We start from the raw sequence: 21,284 nt of genomic DNA, 5'->3' as shown, positions 1-21,284 counted from the left end.
CCATGGACTGACACACCCTCCGCCATGGACTGACACATCCTCCACCATGGACTGACACACCCTCCGCCATGGACTGACACACCCTCCACCATGGACTGACACACCCTCCACCATGGACTGACACATCCTCCACCATGGACTGACACACCCTCCACCATCGACTGACACACCCTCCGCCATGGACTGACACACCCTCCACCATGGACTGACACACCCTCCACCATCGACTGACACACCACACCCTCCGCCATCGACTGAAACACTCTCCACCATGGACTGACACACCCTCCATTATGGACTGACACACCCTCCACCATCGACTGACACACCACACCCTCCGCCATGGACTGACACACCCTCCACCATGGACTGACACACCCTCCGCCATGGACTGACACACCCTCCACCATCGACTGACACACCCTCCACCATGGACTGACACACCCTCCACCATGGACTGACACACCCTCCACCATCGACTGACACACCCTCCACCATCGACTGACACATCCTCCACCATGGACTGACACACCCTCCACCATCGACTGACACACCACACCCTCCGCCATCGACTGACACACTCTCCACCATGGACTGACACACCCTCCACCATCGACTGACACACCACACCCTCCGCCATCGACTGACACACCCTCCACCATGGACTGAAACACCCTCCACCATGGACTGACACACCCTCCACCATGGACTGACACACCCTCCGCCATGGACTGACACATCCTCCACCATGGACTGACACACCCTCCGCCATGGACTGACACACCCTCCACCATGGACTGACACACCCTCCACCATGGACTGACACATCCTCCACCATGGACTGACACACCCTCCACCATCGACTGACACACCCTCCGCCATGGACTGACACACCCTCCACCATGGACTGACACACCCTCCACCATCGACTGACACACCACACCCTCCGCCATCGACTGAAACACTCTCCACCATGGACTGACACACCCTCCATTATGGACTGACACACCCTCCACCATCGACTGACACACCACACCCTCCGCCATGGACTGACACACCCTCCACCATGGACTGACACACCCTCCGCCATGGACTGACACACCCTCCACCATCGACTGACACACCCTCCACCATGGACTGACACACCCTCCACCATGGACTGACACACCCTCCACCATCGACTGACACACCCTCCACCATCGACTGACACATCCTCCACCATGGACTGACACACCCTCCACCATCGACTGACACACCACACCCTCCGCCATCGACTGACACACTCTCCACCATGGACTGACACACCCTCCACCATCGACTGACACACCACACCCTCCGCCATCGACTGACACACCCTCCACCATGGACTGAAACACCCTCCACCATCGACTGACACACCCTCCACCATGGACTGACACACCCTCCACCATCGACTGACACATCCTCCAACATGGACTGACACACCCTCCACCATCGACTGACACACCACACCCTCATCCATCGACTGACACACTCTCCACCATGGACTGACACACCCTCCACCATCGACTGACACACCCTCATCCATGGACTGACACACTCTCCACCATGGACTGACACACCCTCCACCATCGAGTGACACACCCTCCACCATCGACTGACACACCCTCCACCATCGACTGACACACCCTCCACCATCGACTGACACACCACACCCTCCGCCATCGACTGACACACCCTCCGCCATCGACTGACACACCACACCCTCCACCATCGACTGACACACCCTCCGCCATCGACTGACACACCACACCCTCCGCCATGGACTGACACACCCTCCGCCATGGACTGACACACCCTTCTCCATCGACTGACACACCCTCCACCATGGACTGACACACCCTCCACCATGGACTGACACACCCTCCACCATCGACTGACACACCACACCCTCCGCCATCGACTGACACACTCTCCACCATGGACTGACACACCCTCCACCATCGACTGACACACCACACCCTCCGCCATCGACTGACACACCCTCCACCATGGACTGAAACACCCTCCACCATCGACTGACACACCCTCCACCATGGACTGACACACCCTCCACCATCGACTGACACATCCTCCAACATGGACTGACACACCCTCCACCATCGACTGAGACACCACACCCTCATCCATCGACTGACACACTCTCCACCATGGACTGACACACCCTCCACCATCGACTGACACACCCTCATCCATCGACTGACACACCCTCCACCATGGACTGACACACCCTCCACCATCGAGTGACACACCCTCCACCATCGACTGACACACCCTCCACCATCGACTGACACACCCTCCACCATCGACTGACACACCACACCCTCCGCCATCGACTGACACACCCTCCGCCATCGACTGACACACCACACCCTCCACCATGGACTGACACACCCTCCGCCATCGACTGACACACCACACCCTCCGCCATGGACTGACACACCCTCCGCCATGGACTGACACACCCTTCTCCATCGACTGACACACCCTCCACCATGGACTGACACACCCTCCACCATGGACTGACACACCCTCCACCATCGACTGACACACCACACCCTCCGCCATCGACTGACACACCCTCCGCCATCGACTGACACACCACACCCTCCACCATCGACTGACACACCCTCCACCATCGACTGACACACCCTCCGCCATCGACTGACACACCACACCCTCCGCCATGGACTGACACACCCTCCGCCATGGACTGACACACCCTCCACCATGGACTGACACACCCTCCACCATGGACTGACACACCCTCCACCATCGACTGACACACCCTCCACCATCGACTGACACACCCTCCGCCATCGACTGACACACCCTCCGCCATCGACTGACACACCCTCTGCCAACGACTGACACACCCTCCGCCATCGACTGACACACCCTCCGCCATCGACTGACACACCACACCCTCCGCCATCGACTGACACACCACACCCTCCGCCATCGACTGACACACCACACCCTCCACCATCGACTGACACACCCTCCACCATCGACTGACACACCCTCCGCCATCGACTGACACACCACACCCTCCGCCATGGACTGACACACCCTTTTCCATCGACTGACACACCCTCCGCCATGGACTGACACACCCTCCACCATGGACTGACACACCCTCCACCATGGACTGACACACCCTCCACCATCGACTGACACACCCTCCACCATCGACTGACACACCCTCCGCCATCGACTGACACACCCTCCGCCATCGACTGACACACCCTCCGCCAACGACTGACACACCCTCCGCCATCGACTGACACACCCTCCGCCATCGACTGACACACCACACCCTCCGCCATCGACTGACACACCACACCCTCCGCCATCGACTGACACACCACACCCTCCACCATCGACTGACACACCCTCCACCATCGACTGACACACCCTCCGCCATCGACTGACACACCACACCCTCCGCCATGGACTGACACACCCTTTTCCATCGACTGACACACCCTCCACCATTGACTGACACACCCTCCACCATCGACTGACACACCCTCCGCCATCGACTGACACACCCTCCGCCATCGACTGACACACCCTCCGCCATCGACTGACACACCCTCCGCCATCGACTGACACACCCTCCGCCATCGACTGACACACCCTCCGCCATCGACTGACACACCCTCCGCCATCGACTGACACACCCTCCGCCATCGACTGACACACCACACCCTCCGCCATGGACTGACACACCCTTTTCCATCGACTGACACACCCTCCACCATGGACTGACACACCCTCCACCATCGACTGACACACCCTCCGCCATCGACTGACACACCCTCCGCCATCGACTGACACACCCTCCGCCATCGACTGACACACCCTCCGCCATCGACTGACACACCCTCCGCCATCGACTGACACACCCTCCGCCATCGACTGACACACCACACCCTCCGCCATCGAGTGACACACCCGCCCCCATCGACTGACACAACTGACACACCCTTCTCCACACCCTCTTTTTTTCAAATAAAAACTTGAGTGCTACATAAACTGCATGAGTACAAGAGGTACGTAAAGACTCAATATTGCAAATAAAGACTTTTTGTACATAATAAAACAAAAGCAATTAAAACATTTGTTTGCATCTTTTTAAACATTTTTATTATTTGTAAAAAAAATGTGTATGTAATGAAAACATTTAAAATAGTTTTTCAAATATATGTAAACATATGGACTTGACTCGCAGTCAAAAAAAAACTGAAAAGTTTGGCAGTTCTGAAGACTCAGTATTATACACATTTGCTACTAAAAGCTATTGAAAACGTTTTTAATACTGTTTTAATTTTTAAGCATGTAATGAAAATGTTTGAAATAGTCTTTCAAATCCATAAATGTAAACATGGATATGAATCCCACTCACTTTGGCCAAGTCTGTGCCTTCATGGTATTTTTAGAAATGATTCAAGGCCTACTGAAATGAGATGTTCTTATTTAAACGGTGATAGCAGGTCCATTCTATGTGTCATACTTCATCATTTCGCCATATTTTTGCTGAAAGGATTTAGTAGAGAACATCCACGATAAAGTTCGCAACTTTTGGTTGCTAATAAAAAAGCCTTGCCTGTACCGGAAGTAGCAGACGATGTGCGCGTGACGTCACGGGTTGTGGAGCTCCTCACATCTGAACATTGTTTACAATCATGGCCACCAGCAGCTAGAGCGATACGGACCGAGAAAGCGACAATTTCCCCAATAATTTGCGCGAGGATGAAAGATTCGTTGATGAGGAAAGTGAGAGTGAAGGCCTAGAAGAAAAAGAAAAAAAAGACGAGGGCAGGAGCGATTCAGGTGTTATTAAACACATTTACTAGGATAATTCTGGAATATCCCTTATCTGCTTATTGTGTTACTAGTGTTTTAGTGAGAATATATAGTCATACCTGAAAGTCGGAGGGGTGTGGTGACCGCCATTGTCTCTGAGGGAAGCCATGGAGGAGCCAAGAAAGTCGCAGCAGCCTCTTTGACAGCTGCAGGAGGAACGACACAAGCTCCATAGATCGGTTGGTAGAGTGGCCGTACCAGCAACTTGAGGGTTGCAGGTTCGATCCCCGCTTGTCCCATCCTAGTCACTGCCGTTGTGTCCTTGGGCGAGACACTTTACCAAAATGCTCCCAGTGCCACCCACACTGCTTTAAATGTAACTTAGATATTGGGTGTCACTATGTAAAGCGCTATATAAATATAATTCACTTCACTTCATGTTTACGGTAAGAGCCGATTTATTACCACAATCTTCTCACCGAAACCTGCCGGTGGACATGTGGTAGAGAACTATGTTCGCTTGACCGCTCTGTTCCATATTAAAGCTTCACAACAAACAAAGAAACACCGGCTGTTTGTGTTGCTCCAGCCGGCTGCAATATACTGCTTTCCACCGACATCTTTCTTCTTTGACGTCTCCATTATTAATTGAACAAATTGCAAAAGATTCAGCAACACAGATGTCCAGAATACTGTGGAATTATGCGATAAAAACAGACTAACATAATTGGGTGTCACTGTGTAAAGCGCTTTGAGACACTTGAGAAAAGCGCTATATAAATATAATTAAATTCACTTCACTCCGCTCATGTTTACGGTAAGAGCCGACTTATTACCACAATCTTCTCACCGAAACCTGCCGGTGGACATGTACTAGAGAACCATGTTCGCTTGACTGCTCTGTTCCATATTAAAGCTTCACAACAAACAAAGAAACACCGTCTGTTTGTGTTGCTACAGCCGGCTGCAATACACTGCTTTCCACCAACACCTTTCTTCTTTGACGTCTCCATTATTAATTGAACAAATTGCAAAAGATTCAGCAACACAGACGTCCAGAATACTGTGGAATTATGCGATAAAAACAGACTAACATAATTGGGTGTCACTATGTAAAGCGCTTTGAGTCACTTGAGAAAAGCGCTATATAAATATAATTCACTTCACTTCACTCCGCTCATGTTTACGGTAAGAGCCGACTTATTACCACAATCTTCTCACCGAAACCTGCCGGTGGACATGTGGTAGAGAACCATGTTCGCTTGACCGCTCTGTTCCACAATAAAGCTTCACAACAAACAAAGAAACACCGGCTGTTTGTGTTGCTACAGCTGGCTGCAATACACCGCTTCCCACCGACAGCTTTCTTCTTTGACGTCTCCATTATTAATTGAACAAATTGCAAAAGATTCAGCAACACAGATGTCCAGAATACTGTGGAATTATGCGATGAAAACAGATGACTTATAGCTGGGAACTGCCTTTCGCAAGGGACCCTCTTCGAAACATGATCTTTCAAAATGATCGCCGGTTAATACACTGTACTTTGTGTGTGTGGTCCAATCCAACCGTGTTCGCTTGACATCTCTGTTCCATAGTAAAGCTTCACCATCATCTTTCGGGAATGTAAACAATGAAACACCGGCTGTGTTTGTGTTGCTAAAAGCGGCCGCAATACACCGCTTCCCACCAACAGCTTTCTTCTTCGACGTCTCCATTATTAATTGAACAAATTGCAAAATAATCAGCAACACAGATGTCCAGAATACTGTGGAATTATGTGATAAAAACAGACTACTTTTAGCCGTTACCGGTGCGGGGAGGACATGTGCGCTACCACCGGTGACGTCACGCGCACGTGTCATCATACGCGTCATCATTCCGTGACGTTTTCAACAGGATACTTCGCCGGGAAATTTAAAATTGCAAATTAGTAAACTAAAAAGGCCGTATTGGCATGTGTTGCAATGTTAATATTTCATGATTGATATATAAACTATCAGACTGCGTGGTCGGTAGTAGTGGGTTTTAGTAGGTCTTTAAATGTTTGAATCTCTTTCTCAGCCAAAGTGTTGATATAAACGCCAGCTCACCTGCGAGACCCTAATGAGGAAATAGTCGTTAAGTTTGATGTGTTGGCGACACTGAGCCCTTCTTCAAATTGAGGAAGTTCCTTTTCTTCTTTCTCTTGGGGGACGTGACACCAAGAAGGGATTGAGGCGGCTCACGGAAGACAAACAGCCTTTCGCCGGTGGCCTGGCAGACCACTTCCAAGTTGGCCGAAGTCACCATCACGTCCTCTTCTTCTTCTTCTGCTGAGTTGTGCAAGGTTTCCTTCTCTGCTTTGGGAGCCTCGCTGTGCTGACCTGGGTTTTCAGTCACGGCTGATTTAAACCGGCGCTGCTGTCCTTTAGCAAAGTTCTCCAGCTCCCCTTTCACTGGACTTGGCGGGCAAGAAGAAGGAAGAAGTCTTTCCATCAGGCCTTGCCTCTTTCCCTGCAGTCTGTGGGATCTGGATGACAGTTTAAATAATAATAGTAATAATAGATTAGATTTAAGGCTTTTTAGCTCTTGTATGCCACACCTCCTGTGATGTCACCTGATTATCACGCCCCGTGGGTGTTTATAATGACCACCTAGTTAGACCAGGTGAGAGATGTCTTAACATGGCAGCATAGTCACTCACCTGGAGCCTTCCACACAGCTGTTTAGCATACTTCTGTGCACCAGATCCTCCCTCAGTTTGACAGGAAGAAGAAAACTGGACCTGGACAGAGAGTCATGGATGTCAAATGTGTGGCAAAGCTGGCTGTGCTGCTGCCTTGTCTTCACTCAAGATGATCTCCTGCTGGCCTCGCTATGGACTGGACTCTCAAACTATTATGTTAGATCCACTGTGGACTGGACTTTCACTATTATGTTAGATTTACTATAGACAGGACTCTCACAATATTATGTTAGATCCACTATAGACAGGACTCTCACAATATTATGTTAGATCCACTATGGACTGGACTCTCACTATTATGTTGGATCCACTATGGACTGGACTCTCACACTATTATGTTAAATCCACTATGGACTGGACTGTCACACTATTATGTTAGATCCATTATGAACTGGACTCTCACTATTATGTTAGATCCACTATGGACTGGACTCTCACACTATTATGTTAGATCCACTATGGACTGTATTCTCACAATATTATGTTAGATCCACTATGGACTGGACTCTCACACTATTATGTTAGATCCACTATGGACTGGACTCTCATACTATTATGTTAGATCCACTATGGACTGTATTCTCACATTATTATGTTAGATCCACTATGGACTGGACTCTCACTATTATGTTGGATCCACTATGGACTGGACTCTCACACTATTATGTTAAATCCACTATGGACTGGACTCTCACTATTATGTTGGATCCACTATGGACTGGACTCTCACACTATTATGTTAAATCCACTATGGACTGGACTGTCACACTATTATGTTAGATCCACTATGGACTGGACTCTCACTATTATGTTAGATCCACTATGGACTGGACTCTCACACTATTATGTTAGATCCACTATGGACTGTATTCTCACAATATTATGTTAGATCCACTATGGACTGGACTCTCACACTATTATGTTAGATCCACTATGGACTGGACTCTCATACTATTATGTTAGATCCACTATGGACTGTATTCTCACATTATTATGTTAGATCCACTATGGAGTGGACTCTCAAAATATTATGTTAGATCCACTATGGACTGGATTCTCACAATATTATGCTAGATCCACTATGGACTGGACTCTCACACTATTATGTTAGATCCACTATGGACTGGACTCTCACAATATTATGTTAGATCCACTATGGACTGGACTCTCACTATTATGTTGGATCCACTATGGACTGGACTCTCACTATTATGTTAGATCCACTATGGACTGGACTCTCACACTATTATGTTAGATCCACTATGGACTGGACTCTCAAAATATTATGTTAGATCCACTATGAACTGGACTAATAGCCAGATTATAGCTAAATAGCTCATTTCCATCTGCAGTCCTGAATTAATGGAATACAAAAATCATGCAATACAATTATGACAATAAAATCACACTATGCATGTAATCAAATTAAGAAAAGTCAATAAATGCCCTTTCATGGACACATACTTAATAAACAATACAACCACACCTCATTTATATCATCACACAAAGACAATACATGCTCTTGTTCACATCTGTCATCATTTGTAAAAACAACCATGATTTTAACAGACACACCTTACAATTTACAACCAAAATACTCTCATGGACAAATAAAACACAAATTAAGTTGATGTGTCAACCATAGTGTCCACCTTATTGACCGTGTGAGCAGCTTGGATTGCTCCAAAGCCAAACACACTTTTCAAGTTTGTTGTGAGGTCGTTCCATTCTTTTATCGCTTTACATAAAAAGCTGATTCTGCAAAAGGTGTTTGATATCTGGGTACGCTACACTGCCCCCTGGTGGAGGCTTGTGTGTTTCTAGTTGTCACAGCAGATGTAAACTGGACAAAGTGCTTAAGTGGCGCTGGTGCAGTGTTATTTAGGATTCCATGGGCCATTCGTATTGATGCTAATCTTTGAAATGACTCAAGCGCTTTACATAGTGAAACCTATTATCTAAGTCAGTGGTTCTCAAATGGGGGTACGTGTACCCCTGGGAGTACTTGAAGGTATGCCAAGGGGTAAGAGAGATTTTTTTAAAATATTCTAAAAATAGCAACAATTCAAAAATCCTTTATAAATATATTTATTGAATAATGCTTCAACAAAATATGAATGTAAGTTCATAAACTGTGCAAAAAAATACAACAATGCAATATTCAGTGTTGACAGCTGGATTTTTTGTGGACACGTTCCATAAATATTGAAGTTAAAGATTAATTTTTTTGTGAAAGAATGTTTAGAATTTAGTTCATGAATCCAGATGGATCTCTATTACAATCCCCAAAGAGGGCACTTTAAGTTGATGATTACTTCTATGTGTAAAAATCTTTATTAGGGTCCTTGGCCCATGGCAAAGACCATGGGCCAAGGACCCTACTGAAACTGCTGTGTTTTATTATTATTCCGCACCTACGCGCTGTAATTTGACCCCCTTAACATGCTTCAAAACTCACCAAATTTGACACACGTCGGTATAGCAAACCTTCCCAACATATTAAGCAACCAATCCCCCAAAATGAAAATTGCGCTTTAGCGCCCCCTAGGAAAAAATTACAGACAAAACTGCATGTAACTTCTGTTAGGAATGTCATACCGACATGAAACAACAACTCCTATGTAGGTCTGACTTAGACCCAATTTTCATACACTCACTTCTTTCAGCAAAAAATCTACAGGAAGTTGGCAAAAACCCCTTCAAAATAAAATGTTTGCAAAAAATACAATTTTTGCCTCTTTGCGCTGTAATTTGACCCCTTTTAAAATGCTTCAAAAGTCACCAAACTTGGCGCACACATAAGGACTGGCGAATATTGCGATCTAATGAAAAAACTAAACCCCAAAACTCAAAATTGCGCTCTAGCGCTATTTTTGAATAAAACACTGAAAAAACTGCTACTAGGAAGAAAACACAGACAAAACTGCTTGTAACTTCCGGTAAGAATGTCGGAGAGACATGAAACAAAAACCTCTATGTAGGTCTCGCTTAGACCTACATTTCATAGATTGACAACTCCCAACAAAAATCAACAGGAAGTTTGCAATCCCACCTTCAAAACAAAAGTTTTGTAAAAACCGGTCATCTTTCTTCAAACAGTATCTCCTCTGAGTGCGTTAGTTGTTTTGGCTTCAAACTCGCACAGGAGAGAGATTGAACCCTTCTGATTAAAAGTATAGAACAGAGTTTTGATAAGTTCTCAGGTTTTGATTTTACGCGCCTTCAAAGAACCCCTGTGCAAAGTCTCCTAAAAAATGTAATTTTTGCCTCTTTGAGCTGTTATTTGACCCCCTTAAAATGTTTCTAAACTCACCAAACTTGACACACACATCAGGTCTGGCAAAAATTGCCATCTGATGAAAAAACCTAACCTCAAAACTCAAAATTGCGCTCTACCGCCCCCCTAGGAATACAACACGGACAAACTGCTCCTAGGAAGAAAACACAGACGAAACTTCTTGTAACTTCCGGTAGGAATGTCAGAGAGACATGAAACAAAAAACACTATGTAGGTCTCACTTAGACCTACATTTTAATAATTAACATACTTTAGCAAAAATCAACAGGAAGTTTGATATTTTCACTTCAATACAACAACTGCATTACTTTCACAATGCATTAGATTCTCAAAATAGTGGTTCCAAGGCGTCTTCTAACGCTTATCCGGCCGTGGGTCTCGGGGGCAGCAGCCGAAGGCGGACCCGACCAACGCTGCTTGCAGCTTTAATTTTATTTATTATTGAACTTGATGTTATTTTATGTTATTGAGTTTGAATGTATACAATTTGAATGTTACTTGATGTTCAATACATTTAAAAAATGTTAATCTTGGCATTAGTGTTCTGTTGGGGCGACGGGGGCAGGTGGGGCTTGAACACTCCCCCTTGTCCAAAGTGGGGGATGACAAAAAAAAGTTTGAGAATCACTGTTCTATTGGCAGATCATTTTGCTTAGTTCAAGTAAAATACCCCTCATTTTTATATATATGTTTTCTCGTTTTTGAACACTGACTTTTTGCAGTCTAGGATGGCAGAAGCGAGGACTGAACCCAGAACAAGTTGCTCTACCAACCGAGCTATGTGGTTTTTCAGCTAGAACTTTAAAAGCCACTGTTTGAGTGCTTTTTCTCTCAGCAGTTGAGGGATATGATAGATCTTTCTCATATCTTGTGGCCATAAACAGGCTCCCGGGGTACTGTATCGACAAAAGTTCATTTTGCACAATAGGGAACGTTTTAATGAAAAAAAATAAAACTGCCAATATAAAAATCATTGATTTGATCCTCACCCAGAAGGCTCCTGCTCTGTGGATGATGAACCAAGGTGCTGCTTGGGGCAGAGGGCATCAGTGATGGACACAAATTCACTCTCAGGCAGTGTGGGCATGAGCAGACGCAGAAGCTCAAGGAGAACCTCCACGGATGTCCCGCTCTGTTTGAGCAGGTCTGCTGCGAACAGCAGGTCCTGAGACAGAGGTGTGAGAATGAAGCACATGCACATATGCTAACACTTCATTCATCACACCTGATCACAGCTGGAATGAAGTTTCTTCAGCTGTATTTGTTCTCTGAAATCTTCCATAACCTGATTGCTGGTGACCATCTCCTGCAACCTGGTTGAATAGTTTGGAGGTGAACACCAGGTGTTTGCTTGGTAGTGATCATCTGCTGGCCCACCTCTCTGCCAATTTTGCCATGACTTCATCCCACTTATTGAGAGCCTCCTGGAGGATGTGCGACATTCTGCTATCGTGCTGCAGCCCAAGCATGATCTTCTCCTCTGCATCCACGTCCTCCGTGTGTGTGGGAGTTGACCTGCCGTCCCATTCCAGCCTGTCCAGGTTCAGGCTCCCCTCCTGCAGCTGGCGCTCTGCTTCCTCCAAGCCCTGCAGCAGAAAGCAAATAGCAAAAATCAAATACTAAACACGTATAAGTTCAACATCTATCAAATTTAATATACAATATTATTATTTTGGCTGGAAAAATCCATTTGAAAAGGGGCAATCACTTACACTGTCCACTATTTTATGGAATATATGGTGAGAGTATAATTAATAATTATAAATATAAGTATTAACCAAATAGACTGCATAAGAATAACTGGCTGTTGTTACTGTATGGTATGATTATCCATCCATCCATCCATTTTCTACCGATTGTCCCTCTCAGGGTCACGGGGGTGGTGGAGCCTATCCCAGCTGCACTCGGGCTACAAAAGGGGCCTCAGACACGCGGCCCGTGAGACGTTATTTCATGGCCCCCACCTTAATATTTAATGTTAGTGCGGCCCGCGAGTTTTATATGAATGGCGCTTGACAGCGTTGTGTTATTTGGGTGCAAAATGGCTCTTTTAACGTTCTGGGTTGCCTACCCCTGCGTTAGTGGAAAAGCGGCAAATGAGTGAAAGCGACAGACGTTGCCATGGAGACGAGGGTTTTCAGTCACACCACGACACCTGTCCGTCAGTAATAACAGTCCCCGATAACCTGGACCAATTCAAACCGTTATTTGTTCTTTTTATTACCAAAATCACATTGCCTCACATTTCTTAATACTCTTTTTTTTCCATTTATATTTTGATTTTATTTTGTGTTGAAAATAAAAATTGACATTTAAAAACATTTTTTTTAAACATCTTTTCTTGCGGCCCAGCCTCACCCAGACTCTGCATTCAGTGGCCCCCAGGCAAATTGAGTTTGAGACCCCTGGGCTACACCCTTTTTTTGTGCTAAAATAAATGAACTAAATTAACAATGAATATGTTTCTTAATTTAACTGTCGGCTTCACGGTGGCAGAGGGGTTAGTGCGTCTGCCTCACAATACGAAGGTCCTGCAGTCCTGGGTTCAAATCCAGGCTCGGGACCTTTCTGTGTGGAGTTTGCATGTTCTCCCCGTGAATGCGTGGGTTCCCTCCGGGTACTCCGGCTTCCTCCCACCTCCAAAGACATGCACCTGGGGATAGGTTGATTGGCAACACTAAATTGGCCCTAGTGTGTGAATGTGAATGTTGTCTGTCTATCTGTGTTGGCCCTGCGATGAGGTGGCGACTTGTCCCGGGTGTACCCCGCCTTCCGCCCGATTGTAGCTGAGATAGGCGCCAGCGCCCCCCGCGACCCCAAAAGGGAATAAGCGGTAGGAAATGGATGGATGGATGGAATTTAACTGTCAAGAAAATTAAAGTGCAAATGGAAAACAAAGCTTAACTACCTTAGTTATATTTTTTGCGCTTAAGAAACTTCTCTATGACTTTAGCTCCAGACTTCTTCTGTCTGTTTGAGATTGTCATTACTGCCACAAGTGGTGGAAAAGTGTATTACAGCTGCAGCTCATGGGCACCACAGCTGAGAAACATATTTTCGCGACCCAACAATGGCCCCTGGCCTTATGGTTAAGAAACAGGGTATTAAACAATGTGCTTGTTATTATAGTATGAACACTGAATCAAACAGAGAGACATTTGTCATATGTAGGTTACTCTATTAGCTACAAAAGAGTAGCAAAATATCTCTGAGCATGAAAGTAAATGTATTTACACCAAACCATCCTACCAGGCAGTGCCTCTGTATACTTTGGACCATTTCTTGTCTCTCCATACTCTTTGTCTCTCGCAGGTGATGAATGAGAAGACTTTGCAGGGTGAGCAGTGCTCTGGACGTCTCGAAGACTCTGGTCCTCCCCTCAGCTTTCTGGCAGTGAATTGCAGCCATCTGTGTTGCCAGAGCGTCGGCTTGAGTACGCAAGTAAACTTCTCTCTCCTTCCTGATCTCCTCCACGACCTGCAGGATGCATTCCCGTACTTAGAATACATCAAATCACCTCATCTAGATCTGTGTTTTTCAACCATTTCTGAGCCAAGGCACTTTTTTATTATTGTAAAAATTCTGAAGCACACCACCAGCAGAAATGTATTAAAAATGAAACTCAGATGACAGTAAAAAGTTGTTGTTGCAATTGTTGGATATGACTTTAAAGCATAATCATCATTATAGCTCTTGTCTCAAAGTAGGTGTACTGTCACCACCTGTCACATCACCCCCTGACTTAGTTTGAGTTTTTTGCTGTTTTCCTGTGTGTAGTGTTTTAGTTCTTGTCTTGCGCTCCTATTTTGGTGGCTTTTTCTCTTTTTTGGGTATTTTCCTGTAGCAGTTTCATGTCTTCCTTTGAGCGATATTTCCCGCATCTACTTTGTCTTAGCAATCAAGAACATTTCTGTTGTTTTCATCCTCCTTTGTGGGGACATTGTTGATTTTCATGCAAAAACTGATATCGAAATAAGATTAAATATCTCAAATAAAGGGGATATTTGCTTATTTTCTGTCTGATAAGATCATTCTTCTCACTAAGCAGATTTTATGTTACAGTATTTTACTTGTTTTAAGTGTTTTAGTACTAAATGATCTCAGTAAGATATCACAGCTTCTTGTTGAGATTTGATGACCTATATTGAGTAAAACATGCTTGAAACTGTTGCAAAGCTGTGTCATCAACAGTATAAAACTACTTTTTCAAAGTAATAATCTCTTATTTCAAGCATGAAATAAAAAATTATGATTTTGACCAAAATGTGTCTCATAATTAAAACAGATGACAGCCAAATGGACTTTGCTGTGTTATTTTCAATGAAACTATAGAAAACACGTACTCTTATAGTAGTACAGTTGGCACAGTACAGTAAACTGACAGTTAATATTTAAACATTTCTAACAATTTTGAACATAAATAGTTCATGCACATTCAGATAAATTCTTCAAAATTACAATTAAAAAAAATTTGGCGGGCGGCCAGGCTGTGTGTATGCGCACTAATTGCCTGAAAGAGCACGCACTTGGCGCAATGATGTCATGTTGTCGATGGGAAAATGCATTTTTTGACCATATGATTTGCCTGAGCGGCTAGGAGACCCCGAGAGTAACAAGCGGTTGCCTTGTTCCCTTTCCATTAAGAACAATAAATTTGTTTTTAGTGTAATTTTGCTGGTTTCAAGAAATGTAATGCCGAGCGCATATCATTATTAGATTAGATTAGATTAGATTAGATAGTACTTTATTTATTCCGTCAGGAGAGTTCCTTCAGGAAAATTACAATTTTCAGCACAATCCCATTCAAGATCAGACAAACATTACAGGGAGACAGAACAGGATCGCTGACGGGTCTGCCGGCTTCCAGGGCCCCTTACAAAAAAGATGACATACAGGTAAACATGGGGGGCGGGGGGAAGAAAAGAATAGAAGATTAAAATAAAATATTAAAAAAAATCGGTCTTAGTGTAGACTGAGGCCAAGGGAAAAAAAAAAATAAATAAATAAATAAATAAAAACATTTCAAGATAACGGCACTAGTGTTTACTTACTTTAAGAATATTTTTCAACATATTGAGCAAAAAGGTCTCTTTTATTGCTACCAAGAAAAGTGCACTTGTTACTAGTGAGAATATACTTATTTTAAGGTATTTTGGGGTTCATTGAAATTAGCTAATTTGACTTGCTTTGGAAAGTCTTGACAAGCCAAATGTTCTTGTTCTAATGGCAGATAATTTTGCTTTGTTCAAATAAAATACCCCTAATTTCTGTATATTTTTTCTTGTTTTTGAACACTGACTTTTTGCAGTGCATTGTCTTTGCTCCACAGTAAGTCTTTGCTGTCGTCCAGCATTCGGTTTTTGTTTACTTTGTAGCCAGTTCAGTTTTAGTTTTGCTCTGCATAGCCTTCCCTAAGCTTTAATGCCTTTTCTTAGGGGCACTCGCCTTTTGTTTATTTTTGGTTTAAAAAGTATACACCTTTTTTACCTGCACCCTGCCTCCCGCTATTTCCGACATCTACAAAGCAATTCGCTACCGCCTGCCACCTACTGATATGGAAGATAATTACATGGTTACTCTACCGAGCTCTAGACAACAACACATCATTTTCAGACTGTAAATACTGGTCTGCAAAAAACATTTTGAAGGTGAAATTAGATCATCTCCCACGGCACACCAGACTGTATCTCACGGCGCACTAGTGTGCCACGGCACAGGGGTTGAAAAACACTGATCTCGACAGTAACTTGAACAGACCGATCATACATACAGTACCTTGTCTTTGACAATGTCCTCTATCTCACTCGCCTTCTCAAACAGTTGCATCTGCTCTTTGAGCTTTTTGTGGAAGTGAGATAGGTCTGGTGTGTCCTCTTTGGCTTTCCCTTTAAAATGTGGGTTCATCTGCAATAAAAAGAACAGAATGTCCACTATGCAGTTTAACAATGAATGCTGCTCGGGTGTGATTAGACATAAAATCCACTTCTTGTCTCATAACTGAGTCATATCGCAGTGGGGAAAAAACCAGGACAAAGACGACAAAGTATCACAATCTAACCCACTGGGGCAAATTACAGAGCAGCAAATTCATGATGAAGGCGTGTTCACCATCTGCTGCTCGCCGTCTTTTCTCCAAGCTGAGACGGCGGTGTGGACTTTGGTTCTGGACACGGCGTGAGGCAGCATAAGGCAGCGGTCCATCACAGAAAGACGTTTCTGCAACTCCAGTGTCATTTTTAGCTGCTCGTTATCCGAGAGAGTCAACTGGGATGAGCACAGACGTCTGAGAAGAAACCGAGAGGACCAACATGACGAACTGCCGTCTTTCCATACCGTCGCCGCACTCACCCGAAGAAAGATCTGCAGTGAACCCTGAGCTCCCTCTGCTCCTGCAGTTCCTTCTCCATGGCTTTCTGAAGGCTGTCTCTGGTAGAGCTGAGGGTGCGTAAGGCCGCCTTGCCTTCCTGATGCAGTCTCTCTTGGCCCTGCAGGAGTGCGCTCCCTCCTTGGCCCGCCTCAGGTTCTGCCTGCAGCAGGGAACGCTGCATGCCCGGAGGCAGGAGTGGGAGCAGGGTCTGCGTCGCAGAGGGCAGAATGGCTTTGACCTCTGCCATGGAGCTCTGGATCACACGCATGGTCACCTGGACAACAGAGGAAGTCCCAATAGTTCCATGTATTTTCCACGGGGTCGGACATGTTTGTATTGTACCTTGCGGATGTCCGCCGCAGCCTCCTCGTCGAGGTTATTGATGAGCTCAGCAAGTTCCAAGCTATGAGTTGTGAGAAGGTTTTGCCAACAGTGCAGGTGTTGGACTACTTCTATGCTTCCATCCTGATTCTTTGACAGACCAGACAAGTCCTTCTGTTGCTGCATGTGGACCCGAAGCTGCAGAATGTAGGACACCAAATGAGTCTTTGTCCGTTTAAAATGGTAATCATTTGAGTTGATTTTGTATGTTTATATTGTTTATAACAGGAGTTGTATAGTGATGTGCATGTTACTGCTCTTTCAATTTGACTTCTTTAATCACTCTATACTCTTTTTACTGTTTTTAGGTAGACAATTTAAAGAAATGTCCAGGTACAACAGATACAAAATAGCCTCTTGGTACATTTACAGCAATCAATCAATGAATCAATCAATCGTTTATTTATATAGCCCCAAATCACAAATGTCTCAAAGGACTGCACTAATCATTACGACTACAACATCCTCGGAAGAACCCACAAAAGGACAAGGAAAACTCACACCCAGTGGGCAGGGAGAATTCCCATCCAGTGGGACGCCAGTGACAATGCTGACTATGAGAAACCTTGGAGAGGATCTCAGATGTGGCCAACCCCCCCCCTCTAGGGGACCGAAAGCAATGGATGTCGAGCGGGTCTAACATGATACTGTGAAAGTTCAATCCATAGTGGCTCCAACACAGCCACGAGAATTCAGTTCAAGCGGATCCAAGACAGCAGCGAGAGTCCCGTCCACAGGAAACCATCTCAAGCGGAGGCGGATCAGCAGCGTAGAGATGTCCCCAACCGATAAAGGCGAGCGGTCCATCCTGGGTCCCGACGAGCGGTCCCTCCTGGGTCTCGACTCTGGACAGCCAGTACTTCATCCATGGTCATCGGACCGGACCCCCTCCACAAGGGAGGGGGGGACATAGGAGAAAAAAGAAAAGAAGCGGCAGATCAACTGGTCTAAAAAGGAGGTCCATTTAAAGGCTAGAGTATACAGATGAGTTTTAAGGTGAGACTTAAATGCTTCTACTGAGGGAGCATCTCGAACTGTTACCGGGAGGGCATTCCAGAGTACTGGAGCCCGAACGGAAAACGCTCTATAGCCCGCAGACTTTTTTTGGGCTCTAGGAATCACTAATAAGCCGGAGTCTTTTGAACGCAGGTTTCTTGCCGGGACATATGGTACAATACAATCGGCAAGATAGGCTGGAGCTAGACCGTGCAGTATTTTATACGTAATTAGTAATCTGATTTAATTCAAATAAACCAATACATCATCTATAAATATTGTACACTGGCTGATTGCACTCAAATTCATACAAAGCCGCAAAACCGGTGAAGTTGTCACGTTGTGTAAATGTTAAATAAAAACAGAATACAATGATTTGCAAAGCCTTTTCAACCTATATTCAATTGAATAGACTGCAAAGACAAGATACTTAACGTTCGAACTGGAGAACTTTGTCATTTTGTTATATGGCTACCAAAAGCGCCTTATTGCAGTGAAACTATCCAAGGGACATGTAAGCAAATATTAAAATTGCTGTATGTATTTTCAGTAGACCGATAATAAATTCATAAAAGAACCAAACTTTGTGAATGTTTTTGTGACCAACAAGTATGTGCTCTAATCACTCTATCACAAAAAAATAAGAGTTGTAGAAATTATTGGAAACTCAAGACAGCCATGACATGATGTTCTTTACCAGTTTAGTAAACTTTTGACCACCAATGTGTGTATAAATATATATATGTACACACACACACACACAAATACACAAGAACAAGAAAGTTTGCTCACATTACGCCTGTACTGGCTCACCTGCACTGGCTTCCTGTGCACTTAAGATGTGACTTTAAGGTTTTACTACTTACGTATAAAATACTACACGGTCTAGCTCCATCCTATCTTGCCGATTGTATTGTACCATATGTCCCGGCAAGAAATCTGCGTTCAAAGGACTCCGGCTTATTAGTGATTCCCAAAGCCCAAAAAAAGTCTGCGGGCTATAGAGCGTTTTCCGTTCGGGCTCCAGTACTCTGGAATGCCCTCCCGGTAACAGTTCGAGATGCCACCTCAGTAGAAGCATTTAAGTCTCACCTTAAAACTCATTTGTATACTCTAGCCTTTAAATAGACTCCCTTTTTAGACAAGTTGATCTGCCGTTTCTTTTCTTTTTCTCCTATGTCCCAGTCTCCCTTGTGGAGTGGGTCCGGTCCGATGACCATGGATGACGTACTGGCTGTCCAGAGTCGGGACCCAGGATGGACCGCTCGTCCAGAGTCGGGACCCAGGATGGACCGCTTGCCTGTGTATCGGCTTGGGGACATTCCTGCGCTGCTGATCCGCCTGCGCTTGGGATGGTTTCCTGCTGGCTCCGCTGTGAACGGGACTCTCGCTGCTGTGTTGGATCCATTATTGATTGAACTTTCACAGTGTCATGTTAGACCCGCTCGACATCCATTGCTTTCGTCCTCTCCAAGGTTCTCATAGTCATCATTGTCACCGACGTCCCACCGGGTGTGAGTTTTCCTTGCCCTTATGTGGGCCTACCGAGGATGTCGTAGTGGTTTGTGTTGTGGTTTGTGCAGCCCTTTGAGATACTAGTTATTTAGGGCTATATAAGTAAACATTGATTGATATATATATATATATATATATATATATATATATATACACACACATACATACATATATATATATATATACACAAACGCATTTACATATATACATATATTTATATACACATTTGCATATACATATCAATCAATCAATCAATGTTTACTTATATAGCCCTAAATCACTAGTGTCTCAAAAGGCTGCACAAACCACTACGACATCCTCGGTAGGCCCACATAAGGGCAAGGAAAACTCACACCCAGTGGGCCGTCGGTGACAACGCTGACTATGAGAACCTTGGAGAGGAGGAAAGCAATGGATGTCGAGCGGGTCTAACATGATACTGTGAAAGTTCAATCCACAATGGATCCAACACAGTCGCGAGAGTCCAGTCCAAAGTGGATCCAACACAGCAGCAAGAGTCCCGTTCACAGCGGAGCCAGCAGGAAACCATCCTAAGCGGAGGCGGATCAGCAGCGCAGAGATGTCCCCAGCCGATACACAGGCAAGCGGACATAGAAGAAAAAGAAAAGAAACGGCAGATCAACTGGTCTAAAAAGGGAGTCTATTTAAAGGCTAGAGTATACAAATGAGTTTTAAGGTGAGACTTAAATGCTTCTACTGAGGTGGCATCTCGAACTGTTACCGGGAGGGCATTCCAGAGTACTGGATCTCGAACGGAAAACGCTCTATAGCCCGCAGACTTTTTTTGGGCTTTGGGAATAGTATATGTATATATTATATATACAGTATATGTATATGTCATATACATACATATATACGTATATATATACATACATACATACACACACACATATATATACATACATACTGTACATACATTAGTGATGGGTTGATGAGGCGTCATGAAGCGTTTCGACACATTGCAAAACTGTATTGATACTGTGTCGATACTGTGTCACTAAGTACTGACATCTGCTGGACATTAAAAATGGACCGACTCAACTGACACTGATTTTATGACCTAGTATATACAATATAAACCAAATCATTGTATTTCATTTAGGATTTTTTCATATCTTCATTTAAAT

The 21,284-nt window shown here is 44.9% G+C and overlaps 1 protein-coding gene across 5 annotated transcripts in view; it reads right to left on the bottom strand.

Annotated features, from left to right (window-relative positions):
- Window positions 1-3,902: 3,902 nt before the first annotated feature.
- LOC133535436 (limbin-like) overlaps window positions 3,903-21,284 on the bottom strand; it is a 39,519-nt gene continuing 22,137 nt past the window's right edge. The window contains exons 14-25 of one of the 5 annotated variants that reach the window (XR_009802221.1): window positions 17,587-17,763; window positions 17,226-17,518; window positions 16,986-17,160; window positions 16,653-16,781; window positions 14,112-14,354; window positions 12,255-12,463; window positions 12,103-12,190; window positions 11,867-12,042; window positions 7,538-7,618; window positions 6,945-7,363; window positions 4,971-5,057; window positions 3,903-4,835 (exon numbers count right to left, since the gene is read on the bottom strand). Coding sequence is in view for 3 of the 5 variants with exons in the window: in XM_061875273.1 (XP_061731257.1) it covers window positions 6,973-7,363; window positions 7,538-7,618; window positions 11,867-12,042; window positions 12,103-12,190; window positions 12,255-12,463; window positions 14,112-14,354; window positions 16,653-16,781; window positions 16,986-17,160; window positions 17,226-17,518; window positions 17,587-17,763 (1,962 nt within the window). In the remaining 2 variants the exon portion in view is untranslated. Of the gene's footprint in view, window positions 7,364-7,537; window positions 7,619-11,866; window positions 12,043-12,102; window positions 12,191-12,254; window positions 12,464-14,111; window positions 14,355-16,652; window positions 16,782-16,985; window positions 17,161-17,225; window positions 17,519-17,586; window positions 17,764-21,284 lie in introns of all 5 variants that reach the window. The other 4 variants (XR_009802220.1, XM_061875273.1, XM_061875271.1 and 1 more) reach the window with 4 other exon arrangements.

The sequence above is a fragment of the Nerophis ophidion genome, linkage group LG16, assembly GCF_033978795.1.
Source record: "Nerophis ophidion isolate RoL-2023_Sa linkage group LG16, RoL_Noph_v1.0, whole genome shotgun sequence".
Classification (NCBI taxonomy): Eukaryota; Metazoa; Chordata; class Actinopteri; order Syngnathiformes; family Syngnathidae; genus Nerophis; species Nerophis ophidion.
The sequence above is the reverse complement of the archived record's forward strand: the minus strand, read 5'-3'. Positions and strand labels throughout refer to the sequence as shown.